Source organism: Neovison vison, chromosome 5 (genome assembly GCF_020171115.1).
Source record: "Neovison vison isolate M4711 chromosome 5, ASM_NN_V1, whole genome shotgun sequence".
NCBI lineage: Eukaryota > Metazoa > Chordata > Mammalia > Carnivora > Mustelidae > Neogale > Neogale vison.
In genome coordinates this window covers 132,986,077-133,009,089 of record NC_058095.1, presented here as the reverse complement: position 1 = coordinate 133,009,089, position 23,013 = coordinate 132,986,077, and the positions used below count along the sequence as shown (strand labels likewise).

Genomic DNA, 23,013 nt, shown 5'->3' with positions numbered 1-23,013 from the left:
CGGAAGAAAGGGTATCTAATTAGTTAATAAATTTTTTACTGCCACAGGTGTTTTCCCCAAAATTCATATGTTGAAACCCAATTCCCAATACATTGGTATTTAGAGGTGGGACTTTGGGGAGGTGACTAGGTCATGAGGGTCAAGCTCTCATGAATATGTTTAGTGCCCCAGAGAGCTCCCTAACCCCTTTTGCAGGCAAAGACACAGCAACAACACACAGATACCCAGGAACCAGGAAATGGGACTCCACCAGACATTGAATTTGCTGGTGTCTTGATCTTGGACTTCCTAGCCATCAGAATGGAGAAATAAATTTCTGGTATTTATAAGACACTGTGTATGGTATTTTGTTATAGCAGCCCAAATGGACTAAGGCATTTTTCCAAACAAAATGCAATATGAATAAAAAAAAATCAAGAAGCAAATGTCATGTACCTTCTTTTCCTCCTTCCTAACATCCAACAAAATTTTGGGGGGCATTTTTTCTGTGACCGGCACTGTGCTAGGTGCTGGGTATACAGACTGTCTGTTTTAGTGGTATGTATATTCTATTTAGGAGGGACAGGCTATGAACAAATAAAAAATAATTAAGAATTTCAGATATTTCTCTAAATAAAATAAAACAGAGATGGAATCTAGAATGGCCAATGTGTATGTGATGAGGAAGGGACTGAACCCAAAGCTTCAAAATACAAATTTAAGGAATTATAAGTCTATATACCGTGTAAGCTTAAAAAAAACCCCTTGTATTTAAAAATTAAATTCAAGAGTATTTACGAGATCAAAGATCATATCAACATCTGTGTAGTTGTGCTGAAGTCACTAACTCCTGATTTTTTAAACCAAAACAAATCAGTATATATTTTTTTAATTTTAATTTTTTTTTTGAAGAGTTTCATTTATTTGAGAGAGACAGAGAGAGTGAGCATGAGAGGGGGAAGGTCAGAGGAAGAAGCAGACTCCCCGCTGAGCAGGGAGCAAGATGTGGGACTCCATTCTGGGACCCCAGGATCATGACCTGACCTGAAGGCAGTCGCTTAACCAACTGAGCCACCCAGGGGCCCTCAGTATCAGTTAAAACAAAAACAAAACCAAAACCAAAAACAAAACCCACTCAGTTCTGGGGTGCCTGGGTCACTCAGTCATTAGGCGTCTGCCTTTGGTTCACGTCATGATCCCAGGGTCCTGGGATCGAGCCCCACGTCCAGCTCCCTGAAACTAGGGAAGCCAGCTTCTCCCTCTCCCATTCCCCCTGCTTGTGTTCCTTCTTGTGCTGTGTGTGTCTCTCTCTCAAATAAATAAATAATATCTTTTAAAAAACAAAAAACCAAGAAACAAAAACCACTCAATTTTGCATGAATATTTCCTAGAACGATTACATGTTAAATTTTATTTCATCTTTATTGAAACAACAGGTATCCAATGAGCCTGTGACTTAGGATCCCACATGGAGATGTGGGGTTTTTGGCCGTATAATTTATTTTGATCAATGTATACACCTTAATCCAACTGATAGAAACCGGACTGTTAATTCTACAATTAATTAAAATACATACATATTTAGGGCACATATGCACATATGTGACTCTTGATCTTGGGGTTGTGAGTTCAAGCCCCGCATTGGGAAGAGAGATTACTTAGAAATAAAGTCTTAAAAAAAAAAAAAAAAGAAATACATACGTATTTGTGGGCATTCAGCACCACATGAGTAAAAACATAGCTGTTTTCCCTGCTTGTCCACAGACTCATTGATAAAAAACATTCTCTGTTGAGTATTCCTGTGTACGGAAGGGGCTGATAAAAGCTCTGAAGGTACCGGCCGTAAGCTTGCCACTGTAAAGATTTTTACTCTCCTCAAGTTCGCTGTAATGGACATAGTGTCTTATTCTTTAGTCACGAAAGGTAATAGGAAGGAGATAAATGTTTTTTATTATTTGTTCTAGGCCCTTACGGTCATAGCTTTGTTCTAGCTCCAGGTGAAGGCCTTGTGGCGGAAAGTGCTTTTTAAAATGTATAAAACACTAAAAGGAAGAAAATAAAAGTGGAGGTACCATTTCACAGAGCAGACAGTATGTTCCTGGAACTGTACTAGTAACCAGTAATAATAATGATCCAATCACACCAGTAATAGTAAATCAAGATGATCATAGCAGAAATAAATGGAAGGAACTGGAAGCAAAAGAGGCAGAAGATTTACAACTCAGTGCAGTATTGCAGATAAGTGAGGAGAGTAATGAGAGAGAAGTCATCAGTAGTATAAAATGTGTGAACACATTTTAGAGCACAATTTTTAATGTTAGTGACATTTCTGCTGTATAGTATGAACAATTCGCTAACAAAAGCACTCACAGTGTTTAAGGAATTACCAATGCTATGAACTTTGAAGGTTTAGGGGATAGGTATTTAATTTTAGATTCTCAGTAGCTGTTTTAATTGTTCTATGGTTATTAAACAGGATAGAGCATGATTATAGAAAATATATATTCAATAAACTAAAGGAAACAATAAAGAGAGCAAAAAAAAAAAAAAAGAAAAAGAATGGCAAAAAAACCCAAAAACCCAAAAACACCCCAAAAAAACAAAAGGCAAGATGAAGGAGAGGGGGAGGAAGGGAAGGAGGAGGAGGAGGAAACTTAAGTATGTGGCCATGGAGAATTTCACAGTACTTTCCTGAAAATGATGTCAGTAGGACTATATACCAGTAGAAATAAATCCCATTACTTGAAGACAAAGTTTATAAGATGATTAAAATGATCTATATTTCCATTGTATTTATTTTTTTAATTTTTAAAAGATTTTTTAGTTTATTATTTATTTATTTGAGAGAGAGAGAGAAAGAGAGTGAGTACAAAGGCAGAGGGGCAGAGGGAGAAGCAGGAGCCTGATGTGGGGGTCCATCCCAGGACCCTGAGATCATGACCTGAGCTAAAGGCAGATGTTTAACTGACTGAACCACCCAGGTGCCCCTGTTTTGATTATTTGAAGGATAAATTATAATTAATTTTTTCTTTGCTCTTAATCCATTTATCCACATGAGAGGGCATTTTAGAAAATTAAAAACAATATCAATACTTTTATTCTTTTTCTGTGCTTGAAACTGTTATTTGTTTTTATGAAGCTGTCTGCAATAAGGAACACAACTGCTAAATGGTATGGAATTGGATGATTTAAAATGTTTGGAGCTTAAAACTTTTTTCCCCCAGTAAGTGATACATAAGCATTTCCATTATTAGAAGAAAAGAAACATTTTATATTGTATCTGGGTTAAGAGGACAGTCATTTTTATTTCATTCCACCTCATTCCATTAAGGACAATATGTGAGATTCTAAACTGCTTAATACAGTTTGGAGCCTGTTTCATTAGTCACAGAAACGTATTAGGTAGTGTTAGGTATGTGAATTGGAAAGTGCTTAACTATAAAATAAGAAAAACAAAGAGTAAAGTGCAAAAGACAAAATAATGTATCCATATTTGTTTAAAATAAATTTATGAAGTTTTTCTAAATGACAGATATTCTGAAACATGACATACTTCTAGTACAAGAGAACTGGCTAATTTAGGAATACTTTTAAGATCTATAGAGGGGGTAATAAAATATATATTTTTATCCATCTATTTAGAAGCCTTTATCTTAATAATGTTATGTCAACACAGCAATCTTTTTAATTTAAATGTATTTTTATTTATTATTGAACTATAATTGACAGTTATATTAGGTTTAGGTGTACAACACAGTGATTTGACATTTCTATAACTTACTCAATGTTCACCATCAGTCACCATACAATGTTATTACGATATTAGTGACTAGATTTCCTTTGCTGTACTTTTCATCTTCATGACTTATTTATTTCATAACCAGAAGTTTGTACCTCTGATCCCCTTCACCTATTTTGCCCATCCCTCAACATACTTTCTCTCTGACAACTACCGGTCTGTTCTCTGTATTTAAAAGTCTGTTTTTTGTTTGTTCATTTGTCTTGTTTTTTATATTTCACATATAAGAGACATCATATGGTATTGGTCTTTCTCTGTCTGATTTATTTCACTTACCATAATACCCTACAGGTCCATCCATGTTGCTGGAAATAACAAGTTTCATTCCTTTTTATGGCTGAGTAATATTCCCTTATATATGCATATACCACATCTTTACTCATTCATCTATCAATGGACGTTTGGTTTGTTTCTGTATCTTGGTTATTGTAAATAATTCTGCAATAGCCATAAGGGTGCTTTTATCTCTTTGAATCAGAATATTTTTGTTTTTTGGGGGGGATAAAAACCCTATAGTAGAGTTACTAATCAAATGGTATATCTGTTTTTAATTAATCAATCAATTCTTTGGTATTTCTATTTTTAACTTTTTGAGGAGCCTCTGTACTGTTTTCCACAGTGGTTGCACCAATTTATATTCCCACCAAAGTTCCCTCTTCTACACAACCTCGTCAACACTTGTTATTTCTTGCTTTTTTGATGATAGCCATTCTGACAGGTGTGAGGTGGTATCTCATTATAGTTTTGATCTGTATTTTCCTGATGATTAATGATGTTGAGCATCTTTCCATGTGTTTGTTAGCCATCTTATGTCTTTTTTTGAAAAATGTGTATTCAGGTCCTCTGCTTTATTTGTTTTTTGTATGTGTTTTGAGTTGTCAAAGTTTTTATTTTTTTAAATTTTTAAAAAATTTTTTAGGTGGGCTCTACATCCAGCTGGAGCCCAACTCGGGGCTTGAACTCATGACCCTCAGATCAAGACCTGAACTGAGGGGCACCTGGGTGGCTCAGTGGGTTGAGGCCTCTGCCTTTGGCTTAGGTCATGATCCTGGGGTCCTGGGATCAAGCCCTGCGTCAGGCTCTCTGCTCAGCAGGGAGCCTGCTTCCTCCTCTCTCTGCCTGCCTCTCTGCCTACTTGTGATATCTGCCTGTCAAATAAATAAATAAAATCTTAAAAAAAAAAAAAAAAGACCTGAACTGAGATCAAGAGTTGGACACTTAACTGACTGAGTCAATGAGGCAACCCGAGTTATGTAAGTTCTTTATACGAAAACTGGATATTAACCCCTTACACGATAGTGTTTTTTTTTTCAATTTTTCAATTTTAAAATTTTAAAAAATTTTTAAAAATACTATTTATTTGAGAGAGAAAGAGAGAGAGAACACAAGCAGGGGGAGAGGAAGAGAAAGAGGGAAAGGCAGACTCCTCCAGAGCAGGAACCCTGATTTGGGGTTTGATCCCAGGACTCTGGGGTCATGACCTGAGCCAAAGCACATATTTAACTGATTGAGCCACCCAGGTTCACCCATGGTGGTCTTTCAAGTTAAGATAATTCTCAGGAGGTAAAGAGGTGGTTCAGATGGTTAAGCACCCAACTTTTCATGTCAGCTCAGGTCTTGATCTCAGGGTTGTGAGTTCAAGTCCCACATTGGGCTTCACGTAGGGCAAGGAGCTTACTTAAAAAAAAACAAATTTTTTTTTTTTTTATAATTCTGGGAACTTGCCTATGGTTCACTGTAGTTTTCTAGTCCCAAGCTGCAATTTATCTGCTATTCCAGAATAAACTCATTTTGCTGAGGGGAAAAAAAAAGGAAGAAAAGAAAAGAAAATTTTGAACTTCCGATCTGTGAAGGCAACAAGTAAAATACCTTTGGCAACTATTGCAAAAAAACTTTTAAATTGATCAACATAGTCAATAATTTAAAAACTTGCCAATGACGTATGACTTTATCATTAAATCTGTCATGATTGCATTAAATAGAAAATAATTCTCTAACTCATAAGAAATCAATATTTAACATGGGTTTAGTAAAAAATAAGGCTCATCTATCTGGTCATTTAAAATTTAAAATTTAAAAATTTTGAATTAAATTTATTGAAACATGGCACCATGCTCTTAGCTTATAACTCATTGCATTTTGTTGGTTTTTCAAGTTCATGAATTACAAATACCTTATATAAACTATAGATTACATTCTTTAATACTTTTTAAAGATTTTATTATTTGTCAGGGAGAGAGAGCACAGCATGGGGAGTGGCAGGCAGAAGGAAGCAGGGTCCCCACTGAGCAGGGAACCTGATGAGGGACTGGATCTCAGGGCCTAAGCTGAAGGCAGATACTTACCTGACTGAGCCAGCCAGGTGTCCCTGGATTAAATTTTAAATAAAAAATTGCAGTGTAAAAAAAACAAAAGATTCTTGTTTTGTGGAGAGTGGTTTGTAGAGAGGCATGAGTAAATATATGGAGATCAGTTAGAAGACTATTGACCTAATTTAGGTAAGAGGTCATGAAGGCTTGAACTAAGGTGGTGACAGAAATTCACATACAGGAAATTAAATACAAAGTGTAAAATAAAAGAAGCTGAAATCTTCAGAAAATCTTAAGTTAAATCGTGTATATATCAAAACTCATGATTTCCCCCCTCCTTTTAAGAATACTTCACAGCTCTGTCAATCAAAATAGCCTACCAATAAGAAAGGCCTAGAAACATTAGACATTTCCAATGCCCAGAATGTTCTACATTTTGGACTTAGTCAATTCCTCCTTCATAGTGTTATTCAGTTTGACCTATTTCTTATTTTGTCTGTAGACTAATGTTTGATCTGAAGACTTGATTTGATTCAAACAACATTATTTTTCCCCAAGGATACTACATAGGCGGTGTTTTCTACTTCACATGACATCACATTAAGAGGCACATAATTTCTGCTCACCCCACTTTTAGTGATGCTAAGTTGATTAGAAAATTTAGGGGGTGCCTGGCTGGCTCAGTTGGTAGACAATGCGACTCTTTTTTTTTTTTTTCCAATGACAATGCGACTCTTGATCTCAGGGTTGTGAGTTCCAGCCCCACAATGGGTATGGTGCCTACTTAAAAAAAAAGAAAGAGGGGCGCCTGGGTGGCTCATTGGGTTAAGCCTCTGCCTTCCGCTCAGGTCATGATCTCAGGGTCTTGGGATTGAGCCCCGCATTGGGCTCTCTGCTCGGCGGGGAGTCTGCTTCCCCCTCTCTCTCTGCCTGCCTCTCTACCTCTCTTTCTGTCAAATAAATAAATAAAATCTTGGCAGAAAGAAAGGAAGGAAGGAAGGAAGGAAGGAAAGAAAGAAAGAAAGAAAGAAAGAAAGAAAGAAAGAATGAATTTAGGTGGTTATGGCCTGATACAAAATTCCCTATTATCCTTATATCTTGTTGCTTTAGGATTCACTGGTGATTGATGCCTGAATCATTTATTTCATCAGGGGTTACTAAGTGATGATTTCCCAATTGTTTTTCTTTCTTCTTTCTAAAATTAAAAAAGAAAATTTTATTTATTTATTTTTTTTTTCAGAGAGAGACCTCTAAACATGGGAGCTCACACGTCAGGAGGGAGGGGGTAGAGGGCAAGAAGACAGAGAATTCCAAGCAGGCTCCATGCTTAGCACAGTGCATGATCCCATGATGAGATCATGACCTCAGCCAAAACCAGAAACCAAGAGTTAGATGCTTAACCAGATGCTTAACCAGCTGAGCCACCCAGGCGTCCTCTTTGTTCTTTTTAGACATCTTTATTAAGGTACAAGTGACATATAATAAACTGCATATTTAAAAAATGTACAATTGGATAAGCATTAACACATGTATACACCCATGAAACCATTATCACAGTCAGTGAACATATCTGTTTCTTCCTTTGCACCTGCCACTGTCCTTTGGTATATTTGGAAATTTTCATAATCAAAAAATTTTTAAAGGAGAAGTATTTATGAGGCACATCAATAAGGCTTGGTGATTGACTGCTTGAGAGTTAATAAGAGAAGGGTCTAGTATGATTCCTGGGTTTATGATGGGAGTCCCTGAGTTAGGTGCTGGTACCATTTATTGAAACTGAGAGAGTGACGAAGAAACTTGAGTTCAGTTTTGTACATGTCAGGTTTGAGGTCACAATGGAACAACCAAGTAGAGATGTCAAGTAAATAGATATTCAATTAAAAGGAACAGTTTGGCTTTAAGAGGTAAAAATTTGGGAATACTGGCATATAGTAACTAAAGCCAGGGAGTAGAAATTATCAAGACATTAAGTTCAGAATAGGAAAAAGGTTTAAGGGGAAAAAGAAACTCTGAAAAATTCTCATGTTTTATGATCAGCTAGAAGAGGAGGAAGGAGGAAAATGATGACTCTACAGTACAGCAGACGCCAAGGAGGAATAAGGAGAGAATCTTCATCTGCGTTAATCCCAGGGTCACAGTCCGTAGTTTTACATTTTGCTCAAAATACATGATTTATACACCAGTAAGTGGGGGTGTACTCTTCAAAGATGTCACCTCCAATACACTAAAAAATTAAGTTTCCGAGTCTGGAGAACTGAGGCCTGGACTAGGGACTCTTGTAAATCAACCAAAGAAAACAGTATCTAGGGAGGAGTCTTGCTAGCTAAGCAGTTGGCTTTGTCCGGTGACCTCCAAGCCTCAGGAAATCTTTCTTTGAAACATTTATTGTACTTATTACTTTCTAAAATAAGTAAGATTAAACTATATTCCCCCCCCCTTGTTTTTCTTTTGCATATTCTTAGCCTCTCAAGATTTTAGAGTAAAAGGGCATGTGGCACATTAACAGCTTAATTAGTAAGTGTGGGAATCTTGCTTTAAGACTCTGGGTCACTGTGATAGTTCTTTTTAGAAATTCATATATCAAGGTTGATAAGAATAAAACATGTCCTCTGGTGTTTGAGACATCATAGAGTTCCTTTTTCAAAGGCCTTTGAGAAAAGGATGAGGACAAACAATTCCAAGTTTAAATGCCTTACACATTCTAGGTTTTCCATGCTTGTTGAATGAATGCTTGGATTAATTAACACATAGAGCATTTAGCTGGTTCTGAAAAGTTGACTATATACTATTAACTTAGTAAGAACTGTTAGAAGAACAGGAATTCTTTCGTGTTAGAATCCTTTATCACTGCAACATTATCTTTAGGAATAAATCTTAAATCCATGAATTTTTCTTGTATGAAAATCCAGCTATGCTAAGACCTATATATGTATTAAAAATATATATGTGTATATATATGTGTGTGTGTGTGTATATATATATATACACATTCCCCCCCCCCCCAAGAAAGCTGATAAATCAAGATTCCCTTCCTCCCTTTCCATCTCACTGGGGTGGGGACAGAGCAGTAGAGAATACTGGAAAGAGCATAGCCATTAGAATTAGTCTTGGTTCAGATCCACTTCCACTATTTATTATGTGTCTGATCTTGGGCCATTAAGTTACTCTGAGTCTCAGTTTCTTCATTTTAAAAATGAAGATAATGCTTACTTGGCAAAGTTACTGTGAAGATTAAGTAAATTAAGGAGTAGAAAGCATGTAACGCAGCAACTGGCTGATAGAATGAGCTTGATAATGGTAGCTATTACTCTTACATTTGGACAACATTTCATAAAACATTTAGCAAGAAAAAAAAAAGAATTTTATGCTAATTTTGTTTTTATTTATTGTTTAATAAGAAAATGCCAAAGCCAGGAAAGGAAATGATAAAGTTAGGAAGCAAGGAGATTCACAGTAGCTAAGAGGTGGAAGCAACCAAGATGTCCTAAAGGGATGAATGGATAAGCAAAATGTAAAATATACGTACAATGGAATATTATTCAGCCTTAAATAAGAGGGAAATTTTGACATATGCTACAACATGGATGAAACTTGCGGACATTACGCTAAGTATAGTGAGCCCATCACCAAAAGATAAATACTGTATGATTCCACTTATATGAAATCTAAAGTAGTCAAATTCATAGAAATATAAGTTTTTCCAGAAAAAAAAGGAAAAGTGAAGCTGTTTAATGAGTGTAGTTTCAGATTTGAAAGATGAAAAAGTATAGAGATTTGCTGCACAACTATATGAACATACTCAATACTACTGAACTGCACATTTTAAACTGGGTAAGATAGTCAATTTTATGTTATGTGTTTTTTACAGTAACAAAAAAAAAGGAAGTGGTAAGGAGGAAAAAAAGTGAAAAAGTAAAGATCTGGAAATCTGGAGAAAAGGCAAAGGTTGTAGTAACATTAAGAAATGAGCTATTAAAAAAAATCTCTAATTTTTAAGACAATAAAATAAAACTTTAAATCACTGTATCTCATCTATGCCCAAATTCATCAAATAAACACTTGCTGCTTAAATTCAAGGCACCGTGCTAGATACTACGGGCCAAAAAAAGCACAAGAAACAATTCTTGCCTTCAAGGAAATGGACAAGTATAAAATAATTATTATAAAATATGGTAAACAGAATTAAAGAGAGATAAAGTACAGAGAACTTAATACAGATTATTATGGTAGAACAGACAAGACTTTCTGGAAGGAGTGGCATCTGAATTAGAGATCCACAAAGGCCTTCCAAGGAACTTTCATATCACAATCTATCAGAAGATTAAGGGACAGGTGAAACAGTCAACGAGGATTAAGAGGTACAAATTTCCAGTTATAAAATAACTCCTGGGGATATAATGCACAACTAGGGAATACAGTCAATAATGCTATATTAACTTCCCATGGTGACAGAGGGTAACTAGACCCTATTGTGGTGGTCATTTCATAATGTTTTATAAAAAGATCAACTGACTATGTTGTACATCTGAAACTAATATATTATGATAAGTCAAATATAATTCAATAAAAAAACCAATCTAACTCTGAGATTTATTAATAGATATTATGGTAAAAAATGCTAGTAGATTTTTTTTTTAAGTAATTACATCTAGAAATGACACGAAGGAAAGAGGGAAGAAAATTAAGGATTCAGAGGGGGAGAAGACTTTCTTCATCATTGTAGTTTTTATTTCTTAAATGAGCTCCTAATTTTCTTACTTCTGCGCCCTTGTCCACACCATTACTTTTACCTGGATAATCAATCAGTATTTCTTTATATTAAAATACCATATAATAATGAACTGACTAAAGTAAATCATAAAATGCTTTTAGATTAATAGAGTTGAAAATAAAAAAAGACATTTTCTTCTATCATTTTAGAAGGAAACAATTTATGTTCACAAGTTAATTTAGTTTTAATGAATTATACATAAGCTTTCTGGATTTTAAATGCAGGCCTAAGAAAGGTCATATTCACAAAACTTTGTTGAAGAAAGTCATATGTTAGAAGATGTGTAGCTAAATGAAAAGAGGAGGGGGAACGGGATTAGGGTCTTCAGGCCAATGATAAATTTACAAGTATATATTACTATCAAAGGCTTTTTCTCTTCTCTAACTCAACTAATGGTTCTGTACTATTGTGATTTTCAAAGAACACACTGAACAGATGGTATTCTTATTTCATATCCACAAGGATAATCATTGATATCACTGGTTCTTCATTAGGAGGCAGGGGGTGATTTTGCTACCCCAGGGGACAGGAGACATTTCTGGTTATCACAACTGGGGTGTGTGTGTGTGTGCTACTGTCATGTAGTGGTAGAGGCCAGAGATGCTGGTAAACAACCCACAATGCCAAGGGCTTCCCCCCACTCCCACCTCAAGCAAAGAAGTACCCAGCCACTATGTTCAATAGTGGTTGAGAAAATCTGATATATAAAAATACATTTCATTTCTTTTTGTATTTCCTTTCTTCCCCTCTTCTGGTCTTCTGAGAAATGGAATGTATTTTGAGAAAAAGAGAAAAATGCTACTCTCTTTAACTTCACTCCCTAGAAATTTGGTCCCTCCTGCATCTGAATCAGCACTGTTTTGCTCAATGTAACGATACTTTTCACCAAATCTTTACTTGACCAATGGAATAACAGATTTTCTACTAGATTTTACTGATTAATGATCATCTGAAATAGAAGGAAAAACAGAGCCCAAAGAAATAATCAGCAATTCATATCCACCTATGTATATGATATCTGACCACTGTTACTGGGCATCTGCAGTAACTTCTAGTAGATTTCACAAATGATTCTAGGTTTTAAAAAATGTACAGTGTCTTGGTATTTCCGTTATGACATTTAAATGTAGTATGTATATAGTTAGAAAATACACTCACCAATATGACAATATTTAGCCAAATATTTATAAGTCTTGTACTTTAAAAATGTATTGAGAGTTATGAAAACCCTAAAATTTAAATCAGAAGAGTATATATTTATTTTGTAACAAAACAGATAAAACCAAATACAAAGTGTACTGTTGTTTGCTCTTCATACATTTTGATTATCCTGCTAAAATCTGTTAATTTAACATTCAGTTAAAATAAACTTTGGTCATTTAAAAAAACACCAAGTACATGATTATGACAAACTTTTTGTTCATCAGAGAAAGAACTTCAGGAGTAATAATGATTGAGCAAATCCGTCCAAAACACTAGGTCTTCATCTTTTCTTTCTTAGACCACTCTGGTGCTTCTTTTTTGGTCTGTTAAAAAAAACAAAACAAAACAAAACACAACACAAAAATTAAGTAAAATGCTGATAAGGAAAATAAGAGAGGCAGTTCAGAGTACTAAGTATTGGGGCTTTGTATGAAAATTACAGTAAATAACTGCTTTTCTTCATTCAGAAAGACACTTACGGCAAAGGTTCTGTCTTTTGTTAGAAATAATCTCCCACCTGGTATGTCTGCAGGAAAAATATACATCTTTGTTTTCTGGCTCAAAGCCTGTATTTAACATATTGCATACAGGTAAGCATTTTTGAACTGACTTTATTTTCAAAGAGACTTATAAAAAAAATTGAGGACATGGATCTTTTTGTCTTATATATGGATATTTATTCACGGCAATGGATATTTACTGAAGAATTACTAGATCCAAATCACTGGACTTTGAGCTTCTGAACTGCTAAGTATTTGCTGGAGTCCTTCTTGGCTTTACTGCTCAGTCATTTCAATCTAAAAAGAGCCTTGCTATACAGAGTAGTAACAAAAAAGCAGGGGAGGTGGACGGAAGAAAGCACTCAGAACTCCTTACATAAGGCACTGATTCAGATCAAAACGTCCTATTTCATACAATATGTTACAATAAATTAAATAAGCAGTTTACTTCTTTCCCACTTAGATCTGGTTTAAACTATGAAGGACCATATTCCTAAATATATATACATACGTGTAGGCATATAGGTAAGTATGATATTTAAAGATAAAAAGTAATTTGATCTTTTTTAATATATTGTTTTATAGTAAATAGTTGATGTATAAACTGTTGGAAGTGGCAGCAAGGATCAGTTCCTCTTGACCTCATTCATGCTGTGGCCAGCTTCATCACCACTGACCAAGCTGGTAGCCTCTCCTTCACTCCCGTCTTTCACTACGGCTCTAACCTGAGCTACAGATACTTTCACAGGATGGTCTCCACGGGTGACTGAAAGTCAGTATGTCGAAATGAACTCTCCCAATCCTCCATAGTCTCTGTCTGGGTGAATAGCATCATACTTTATTCAGTCATCTAAATCAGAAATATCTGATTCTTCTCCATCCTAGATTTCTTCTTTTTACTTACCACACGCATTCTAAGCAGTCTGAAACATAGCTTTTATTGAAATCTCTTTGTAACTCATTCTGTTCCTATCTTGATCCTACTGGGCCTTCATCTTTTCTGGCTTGATTCCTGTTAAGACCTTCCTAATTCTGATCAGGCTCTCTCTTCAATTAATAATCCACAATTCTTCCAAGCTTGTCTTCTAACATGTAAATCTGCATTAAAACACCTCAGTATTTTCTTCTTAAAAAGAAAGTTCAAAGTCCTTTGCATTAAAGGTAAAAGAGAAGCCCCTGGCTGGCTCAGTTAGGAGAGCCTGCAACGCTTGATCTCAGGGTTGTGAGTTCAAGCCCCATACTGGGCATGGAGCCTACTTAGGGGGAAAAAAAAAAGATGGGGCACATGGGTGGCTCAGTTGGTTAAGCATCTTGCCTTCAGCTCAGGTCATAATCCCAGGGTCCTGGGATCGAGTGCCACGTCAGGCTCCCTACTCAGTGCAGAGTCTGCTTCTCCCTCTACCTTTATCCCGTGTTTGTGATATGCGCACGTGCCTGTGGGTGCACACACTCTCTCTCCCTCTCTAATGGATGAATAAAAAAAAAAGTGGCAGAGGCTAACTAAATCCAAAAGAAACCAAAGTACAGATCAGAATGTTAATTCGTAATAAGACATATAGTTGTCATTTGTCCAGGAATGCCTGCTAGTTTTACCAGCACGCTTTCTTTTCTTTCTTTCTTTTTTTAAATAGTCACAGACCATAAGAAGTCACAGTAAAACTGAAAAATTGCATGGTTCTCATATAAACAGATGGAGAGGTTTTGGGTGACCGGAAAAGGCGAGCCAGCTAAAAGTCTAAGGTTCACACAATCGGTCTCAGAAGCACATATATGCCAGTGTTTTTGAATCTGTAGGTCTCGTCAATTAAATTGCAATAAAAATGGAAGAAGAAAGAAACTGTAGGTCCCCACCCATGGGTAAGAAAATCAATTTAATGAATAAAGACCAGAATTGGGAAAAAAAAGTCAACAGACTAGAATAGAATAGAAAACATCAGAGTACCTGCCCTAGGACTGGGGTAAATTCTGTTTTGAGAAAGTGTGTGATCATCACGAGGTCACAGTGTGAACTGGTTTTTTAACTGTGGCTCCTGGACCAAAAAATCTGAAAGCAGCTTCTCAGACCAATTTATAGATCTTCAAGCTTAAAGCTAAGTGTAGAGAATCTGTACATCTGTGTTTTCTTAATGGACTGATAACAAAAAATATTCCTTCTCTGTGTACATGGGGAAGAAGAGAAATAAAACTTCAGATATTAAAAAGGAATTTTAAGACCCAAACAGAACAGGACAAGAATTTCAGTGGCCGACAATTCTTCCTGACTCCTTTTATCTGTGTTTGGTCCACTGCGGACCTCCCCTCCTCCCCTCCTCACAAACACATTCTCTATCAGATGTGTTAATGAAGCGGATTTGCCCCAATCAATTGTGCCTCTTTCCAGGGATTAGCTGCTTTTCCACTGTATAAATTGACTTTTGAGATATTTGATCTCTTACAGGTTCTATTATATGAAACCCTTTTTATATGTATATATGGCATGTAGCTTTAATTCTTATGTGCTGGTTTAGGTTAACTGTATTTGTGATTTTATAAAGAAACAGTACAAAGTAGTGAAAAACTGGATTATCAGTTGAGTGTTAACAAACCCTCAAGTAAACTGTACTCCAGATTTAGGGAAGCACCCTGAGGGCTGTGTTAGAAACCAATGACAGGATTAACTGGAAACCGACCAGAACTAATCTACCAGGTTACAATGTGATTCTGGAGATAAAGAACTGATAAGATTGGTACCTTTGTGTCCTGGAGAGGCAGTCAACTCAAACATTAATATATTACTTGGGGATTCTAACACATTGAGAAAGTATGTTGAAAGGAGAAAGAATGGTGATAATACATATATCATAAACCTGGTGGATTAGTCCTGGAATCTAGAAAAAGAGCTAGAAATTAAGAATCTATTTGTGTTCAACCACCAGAAAAGAGCTGCTTTTCTAAAGAAAAGAAAGACACTGTCTAGTAGATATAATAACTTTGTTTTCCAAAAAAGATGGAAGCTGGGAATCACAAAAATAAGTATTTAAAGAGTCTTCACAGGCAGAGCCCAACCTAAGTGATCTAAAACCGCTGACCTGGCTCTCCTACCAATTTAAATGAGAGACTGTCCCAGATCATTCGACCTTCACTGCCCTCCCTCCATGCTTACAAAGAAAGGAAAAAAGTCTTGATATAAACAATATATATTAGACATCCTATTAGTGAATAATGGAAAGAAGCACAAATTAGAAAATAATTTGTGAATACTGTACTCTTTCTGCCTTTGGAATTTCTCACTTTCTAAGCCTCATTGTCACCTTTAAAATCTTCTTCAAGGAACCCGAGCCTCAAATACTCCAGGAGCCCATCAACATCACAGTATCTATTCTTTCTTTAAATTTCTACAGCACTTAGCATTTTCTTTATTTTTACTTTAAAGTAGTCCACCCCATTTCATCTATATCAAAATGATCAAATATTCTATAATGTTTAGCAAGAGTGCCTGCATGTAGTCAAGACAAACTTGTTGAACCAAATTGTACTTATTTGAACATTTTTTGTCTTCCAGATGACCACATGTAGTGTTCTAAATCACTTCTAGAGAGAGGTCATGTCATCATAAAGTCATTTATGTAAAAATTACATAAATGTAATATACCTGTCCAATAGATGACAGTCATTGAGATAAGCAATCTAAGTTAAGGCCTGAACCCTACCATAAACTTGAATTTGGAAGCTTCATTTACAATGTACTGGTGCCACTATTCTTCCAATGTTCCCTGCCCTCCTGGAGTTTGAGCCTCTTTGTTGTTTCAATGCTTACAATCTGCTTGGAGAAAAGACTGCTAACATCTGCACTTTTATTGAGAAAATGGTGACAATGATATGAATCTTGAGTAAAAATGCTGGTTTGCAAAAGGATGGTAGTTAGTCCCATGGTGCTCTGGAACGAAAAAGGAAAGTTGCTCCAAAGAGGATGAGAACAGCTCCCGTTTTTTTTTTTCTAGAAAGGAGCGACTTCAGGCAAGAGAAAAGGGCTAGGACAACTAAAAGCTAACTTGAGAGAGAAAGTAGAGGATGAGCTGGAATGTACTGGGTGTTTATGAATGAAAGGGACGAGATGGTGCGGCCTGTTGTAGAAGGAGCACTAACCACAGCCTTGGGCACTAACCCCAGCCTGGGGGAGTTGCTGCTTTCACTCTCCCTGTCCTTTAGTGTAATACTCAAGTTCCCCACCCAATAAAATTTTAACAGCTAACAAGGTAAGTAAATCAGGAAGGCACATAATAACCTTTTTTTTTTTAAAGCCCTCAATTAGCAAATATTTATTGAGTATCAACTTTGTTCAGGAGCTGTGCAAGGCAATGGAAACACAGCTCCTAACCTTACAGCACTTTCATTCCGTGACTCAATCTAGACTTGGCTGGTACGTTCAATGCCTAAAAAACAACTCTGCCCTATCTGTAATTTCAATGGCCAGAACTTGAGAAAGGTGTCTATCAAATGCACCTTTGGGGTCCTCTTCATGTATAAATATCATGTGGGCCCTATAAAAGTTTCTTTTGAATATAAAAGCACATAAAGACAAATGTCTCAAGCTCTTATCCTTCATTCTCTTCTATATCACAGCTCTCCTTCTACCCTACTGCCCCACTGATAGTAGTTTTGTTTCCTCATCCTTTCAATGCATATATGAACACACATCCATCCATCTATTCAGCATAAATTTGTTATCAGGGAAAAATATCAATAGCAAATAATTTCAGCCAAAGGATCTGGAAGCAAATTAGAAATGTTTCCATTTTAGTTATAAAACTGTAAGATTATGAAATAATTAGATCTTATTTTTACATATTTGCATCATAAATTCCTTGTTAACAAGATCAGACGAGATGTTAAGAAAAATGTTGCTTTGGGAAATTGAAAATACTCAAAATAGTAACTGTAAAAATTATAATGCTTGAAAAGAGTAATAGCATGTTCATATAAAATATATCTAGACTTCATTTCATATGATCTTCCCCCCCATTTTACAGATTAGAACCAGCTCAGAGTGTTTACGTGACTCCCTCCAGGTTACCCAGTCAGTTCACATTAATAATTTTGCATTAGCCCATAGTCTTGATTTGACTGGTTTCCAGTATTAGTTCTCAGTTTTCATTAGTGTATGGCTGAGTTCATACCATTTTTTTTTTTTTTTTAAAGCACGCTGCACCCCCGACATGGGACTTGAACTCATGGCCCTGAGATTAAGAGTTGTATGCTCTACTGGCTGAATCAGCCAGGCCCTCCTGAGCTCATTCCTCTTTTGAAAAAATTTCCCTTATTATAAAAGAAAGTAAGTTTATTATAGAAAAAGCCCCATGAAACACATATGAGTAAAAAGGATATAAAAACCACCCAATTAATACTTTATATTTTGAATCTTCTTAATTTTATTCTCACTGCAAAGTCTTATTTTGAGGTACTGAAGAAATTTTACTGTTAATTATATACTGGTTGCAGTCAGGATATCAGAATCAGGTTACCAGCCAAAGTTAGAAAAGCAGGAGGTTAGAATCAGAAGGAACAGTTCACTGCTTGGAACAGAGAAGGGTCAGAAAAGCAGATCAGAGGGTGTACAGGCTTTAAGTATTTGGCTGTGTCTTGTGATTTTTCATCTGACCTTACTTATTCCATCAACATCTATGTATTCAGTTTGCTCTCTTCTGATAGATTATAATATAACAGACATATCATATTGTCTGCCATCACCTTAGGCCAGTTTCTGAGCTATGGTCCTTTGGAATAAATAGCTCTAGGCAGCTTATTTGGTACCATGTGATTCCTGTTCACTAATAAGAGTGGCCATTCAGTAGCCTGGCTAATAACCTTAACAACTCTTGCTACAAAGGCGTATCACCCAACAAAAATAAGCTGCACCAATTGGATTCCTGTGTTTGGAAAATACACAGAGAACTAGGTTAAAAGAGAGTCGATGTGGGAAGGAAGCATGTCTCAAGACAAGGGGCCAAGAGCAAATTAATGAGGAAGTGGAAACTGTGAGTAAGCAGAAACTGGGAGAGAAACAAAGAGAAGCTGGTATACCACCAGAGGAAAAGATCCCAGGACACAGCTGTGGAAACCCGGAAATCCGTATAGCTGTCTTGTTTCCTGGCTGGTCAATCTAGGCTTCCTGTTTTCTCTCTCCTGTCAGCTCAGTCTCCATTACCACCACATGGATCCTTACAATAAGTATCCCTTATTCCATCTAAATTGTAACTCACTGTCATTTTTTAAAAAAAGGATGTTGAACCATGTAGTCACCAAGCAATCTCTCATATCACGTTGCTCTCCAGTGGCATTATCCAAATGTATAATGCAGTAGCTTAGATCAGATGCTCCCATACTTGACCGATTATTATAATCATTTTGGAAGCTTTAAAAAACTAAAATTTGGGACACCTGGGTGGCTCAGTGGGCTAAGCCTCTGCCTTCGGCTCGGGTCATGATCCTGGAGTCCTGAGATCGAGTTCCCGAATTGGGGTCTCTGGCTCAGCGGGGAACTACTTCTCCCTCTCTCTCTCTCTGTGAAATAAATAAATAAAATCTTTAAAAAAAAACAAAAAACAAAACAAACAAACAAAAAAAACCCTAAAATTCTGGGGACTCACCAAATCAGAGTATCATAAAGAAAATCTGTCTGGTTTTGAGTCTCTGTTCGAATTGTGAAAATCATGTTTCTTCTGGGAAATTAATGCAAGGATGGGAAACTATGTTAAAGTGTAATATATATATTTTTAATTTTATTTATTTATTTGACAGGCAGAGATCACAAGTAGGCAGAGAGGCAGGCAGATAGAGAGGTGGAAGCAGGCTCCCTGCTGAGCAGAGAGCCTGATGCGGGGCTCGATCCCAGGACCCTTGGATCATGACCTGAGCTGAAGGTAGAGGCTTAACCCACTGAGCCACCCAGGTGCCCCTAAAGTGTAATATTTAATAATGCTACTATTTTCATTCTGTTGCCTTTTTATTTTTATTCATAAAAAATGATATTAAAAATTATGTTAAAACATCATTTTCAGTATTTTCTTTTTTAATCTAAATTTTTCTGATTGAGTTTTTTGAGTGATTCCTATATATGTACATGTCTATCTAAAAATGTCTTTGTTTATGATAATATAATTTTAATATTATATTAAATATTAATTGTATGCTAATAATATTAATTTTATGCTAATATGATTGGTTCTATACTTATGAAGAACCTCTTAGAACAAAGTATATTAATTACCAATAAGAAGGGGAAGGAGATATTTTGCATGTCTTTTTATTCTTAGATAAGTTGAAAAATTATACAAAATGTCCCTCTGATTCCCCTACAAGTCCTGAAGATTAGAGGAGGTAAATGCTAGATTAAGACTCATTTCTGGGCAAGTTCATTATGTTAACTAAAAACCAACTATCAGTTGTAAGGTAGGTAATACATACATTCAGGAAAGGGATTAATATAGATCTCTCAAGGCCTTTAAATAAAACTGAAAATTAGTTTAAAACCAACATGAATAAGAGGTAAGAAACCTAAGTAAAATATATTTATGAAAATCAGAGATATTAAAATTCTAAGTTAATTTTGGTTGTACTTACAAAGAGTGTTGGTTTGGGTATAAATATATTGTCTTCGTGTCCTCTAGGCACATTTAAAGTCTTTGATTTATGATTCTCTGTCATATTTTTTGCATCTGTTTTAGTAAGAAGTAACTGGTCCTCAGAATGCTTACTACGCATATTGGTGACAATCTGTTTCATTACTGCCAATTCCTGTTGATAGACAAAAACAGAAGATAATGGCAAGTATGATTTTAGCAAGCAGACTAAAAATGATGGATGTTAAAAAACATTTATTTTTATTCTTGAAGTAGAAGAAACATTTGAAGCAATCACTATATGAATGAGGAAAGCTGTGAAACTAACTGTCAATGTACAGTGATGCACATAATTATCGATTCATATCATTAGTATTTTTAGGATGGTAAGTGATAAATATATCATTCTACGCTCTAGTGGGTCCCTGATTTTTCTGCATATTGGGATCACCTGTGGCACTTCAAAAACTGCTGATGTCTGTGTCCCACCCGCAGAGATTGTGAGTAATTGGACAGGGAGGTGGCCTTGACTCTGGCATTTTCTAAAGCTCTCCAAGTGATTCTAACAGACAAACCTGAGAACCACTGGCACAGCTACTTTCCACTGAGCTTTTCTATACCGGGTTTGTTGAACAGATGATTTAGGCAGATGATTTTCTCTCTTCTACTTCTTCAATGATCCTATTCCCTTTTGAAGTCTTATAAGAAGATGATAGGGAAGAAGAGTCCAAAACATTTCTTCTTGCCTACTAATCACCAGCTCAAACCTTAAGTTTCATACAATTTCAGAATTTCTTTAATCATGCCATTCCCTATTCTTTTACAAATGAAAACTGGACTTGGCTTTAGCAGTTGCTGTTTGAACTAGGAGTTAATTATGTTGAACTTGTTAAAGAGCTCCGATCACAATTTTCAGGCATTTACTCTTCTAAGTCTGTTTTGTCTTTTATTTCTCCCCACAGTCAAACCTTCTAACACTAATTAGTGGATATTTGTGATTAATTGCTAAATTCGTTCAATCAAATACAAGCATATGAAGAGAGGACAGACTAAACTATCTCCTTTACCTTAGTATTTGTAGAATAGTGGTGGGCTATGTTGCAAGTCATTTTTTCCCATTATTTTATTTCATTTTCAGGCCAAGACACCAAAGCTACGGTGACAGATACATGTTCTGCTCCCTTCTACTAATCTGTTTATAGACATCAGCTCTGGCTCAGAGCAAGTTCCTACAGGCCTTCCCGACCCCCCCCCCCCCGCGGCTGTCATTAGTTCTATTTAGAACCATCTAGCTTGAGTGGGTATTTTAAAACAGAGCTGTTGAGTTCAAGCCACCAAGCCTTAATAAATCTTAGGGCCAATAGAGGAGCTGGGAGAAATGGTGCCAGAATCCCTCTTCTCCCTTCTGAAGTCCTGGGGTTGGCTGGGCCGCTGCACGTGAGAATGTGGACCTCTTCAGACATGGCCAATCTGACAGAATAGCATCTGAGCCTTTTGAGGGATCTTTTGGTTTTCAGGATTGTGTTATTTCATTTATATGGTCTCCATAGTGAAGTACATAATCACCGACTTGATGTCAAACATGTCTGGTTTTATGGCAGATTTCAGCTCCTGTTCTACTTACTGTTGTAAGTCGAAGGGGAAGGAGAGATGATGGTCTCTCCGGCTATTGACAGAAAATTTTTCTATCTTAATGAACCTATGTTTACTTGCCATAAGTTTTGTATCTTGGCATGAAGATAAAATAATAGGAAAAAATGACCTTTAACACAACATACTACTTATCTACAGATTAGTAAGGTAAAGGGCATCATCTTTGCTGGGGAAGGGGACAGGTGCGGCAATGAGGATGAGGAGGGAGAAAGGGAAGGAGGTGCAGGGACATTAGGCAGAGGCCTTTGGCTCCTGAGTGCCCGGGAGGAGGCCATCATTGCGTTTCTCTTTGCCTTCCTTCTCCTGCTGGTAGAGGAGGAGTTACAGGAAACAGCTCATTCCTGATGCTGCTCAGGAGACAGAAGAGAAATTCACAAGTCTTTGCTTCATCCAGACTAGGATCACCTCAATTTAGGGTGTGGTCACAGTCTGCTCTCATTCTTCTGGCTGCATTAGACAATGTTAGCATGGTTTCTGAAATGCAGGTAAGGAATACTGTACAAACAACACAGTTCTATAAAATACCTACTAAAAAAATACAGCTACGATGGATCCCAAAATAACATGTAGGAATTTTTTTTTCAGTTTTATTATGTTTGGTCACATAAATGATCCATTCCTTTTTTATCAGTGGTAAATCTAGGCAAAGAAAATTCCACTTTAACATCAGATAGTATCCACAATACCATCATGTACTAAACACACAGAAAGCCAAGCACATGTACTGGAAATATTTTAGCATTACGTTAGAAGTCAAAGACACATCTATTCCTGACTGTTACTCACTATGTAAACTTAGGCAATCTACTCTGGTTCAATGAGCTTCAGTTTCCTAATTGATAAAATGTATGCTTGTGTTACCTTTTTGGATATTTGCCAGTGTGATAAGCGGGTATGTTTATTTTGCATTTCTTCTATTGTGAGGTTGAGCAGCTTTTCATATATTTAAGGGTATTTGATATTCTTGGCCCATTTTTCTCCTGGCTGATGGTCATTTTCTTACACATTTCAAGGAGCGCTTTGTGTTAGAGATTTTGCCCTTTGTAAAATGAGTGGCAGTCTCCCCTGCTGCCTTCTACCTGTTTATCTTTTATCTATGTTCATGATTTATTTATTACTACTATTATTATTGTTATTTTTGGCTGTGCTGAACTTTCTGATTCTGATGTGGCTGAATATCTCAATCTCTCATTTTACAGCC

At 36.3% G+C, this 23,013-nt stretch overlaps 1 protein-coding gene across 3 annotated transcripts in view; it reads right to left on the bottom strand.

Moving 5' to 3' along the window:
* Positions 1–12,093: 12,093 nt before the first annotated feature.
* The window catches only part of PIBF1 (progesterone immunomodulatory binding factor 1), a 196,523-nt gene continuing 185,603 nt past the window's right edge, over positions 12,094–23,013 (bottom strand). For 2 of the 3 annotated variants that reach the window (XM_044249864.1, XM_044249866.1), the window contains 2 exons: positions 20,161–20,334; positions 12,094–12,384 (listed from right to left, as the gene is read on the bottom strand). In XM_044249864.1, the coding sequence (XP_044105799.1) occupies positions 12,334–12,384; positions 20,161–20,334 (225 nt within the window). In that variant the 3' untranslated portion in view covers positions 12,094–12,333. The remainder of the gene's footprint in view (positions 12,385–20,160; positions 20,335–23,013) is intronic. The other variant, XM_044249865.1, reaches the window with a different exon arrangement.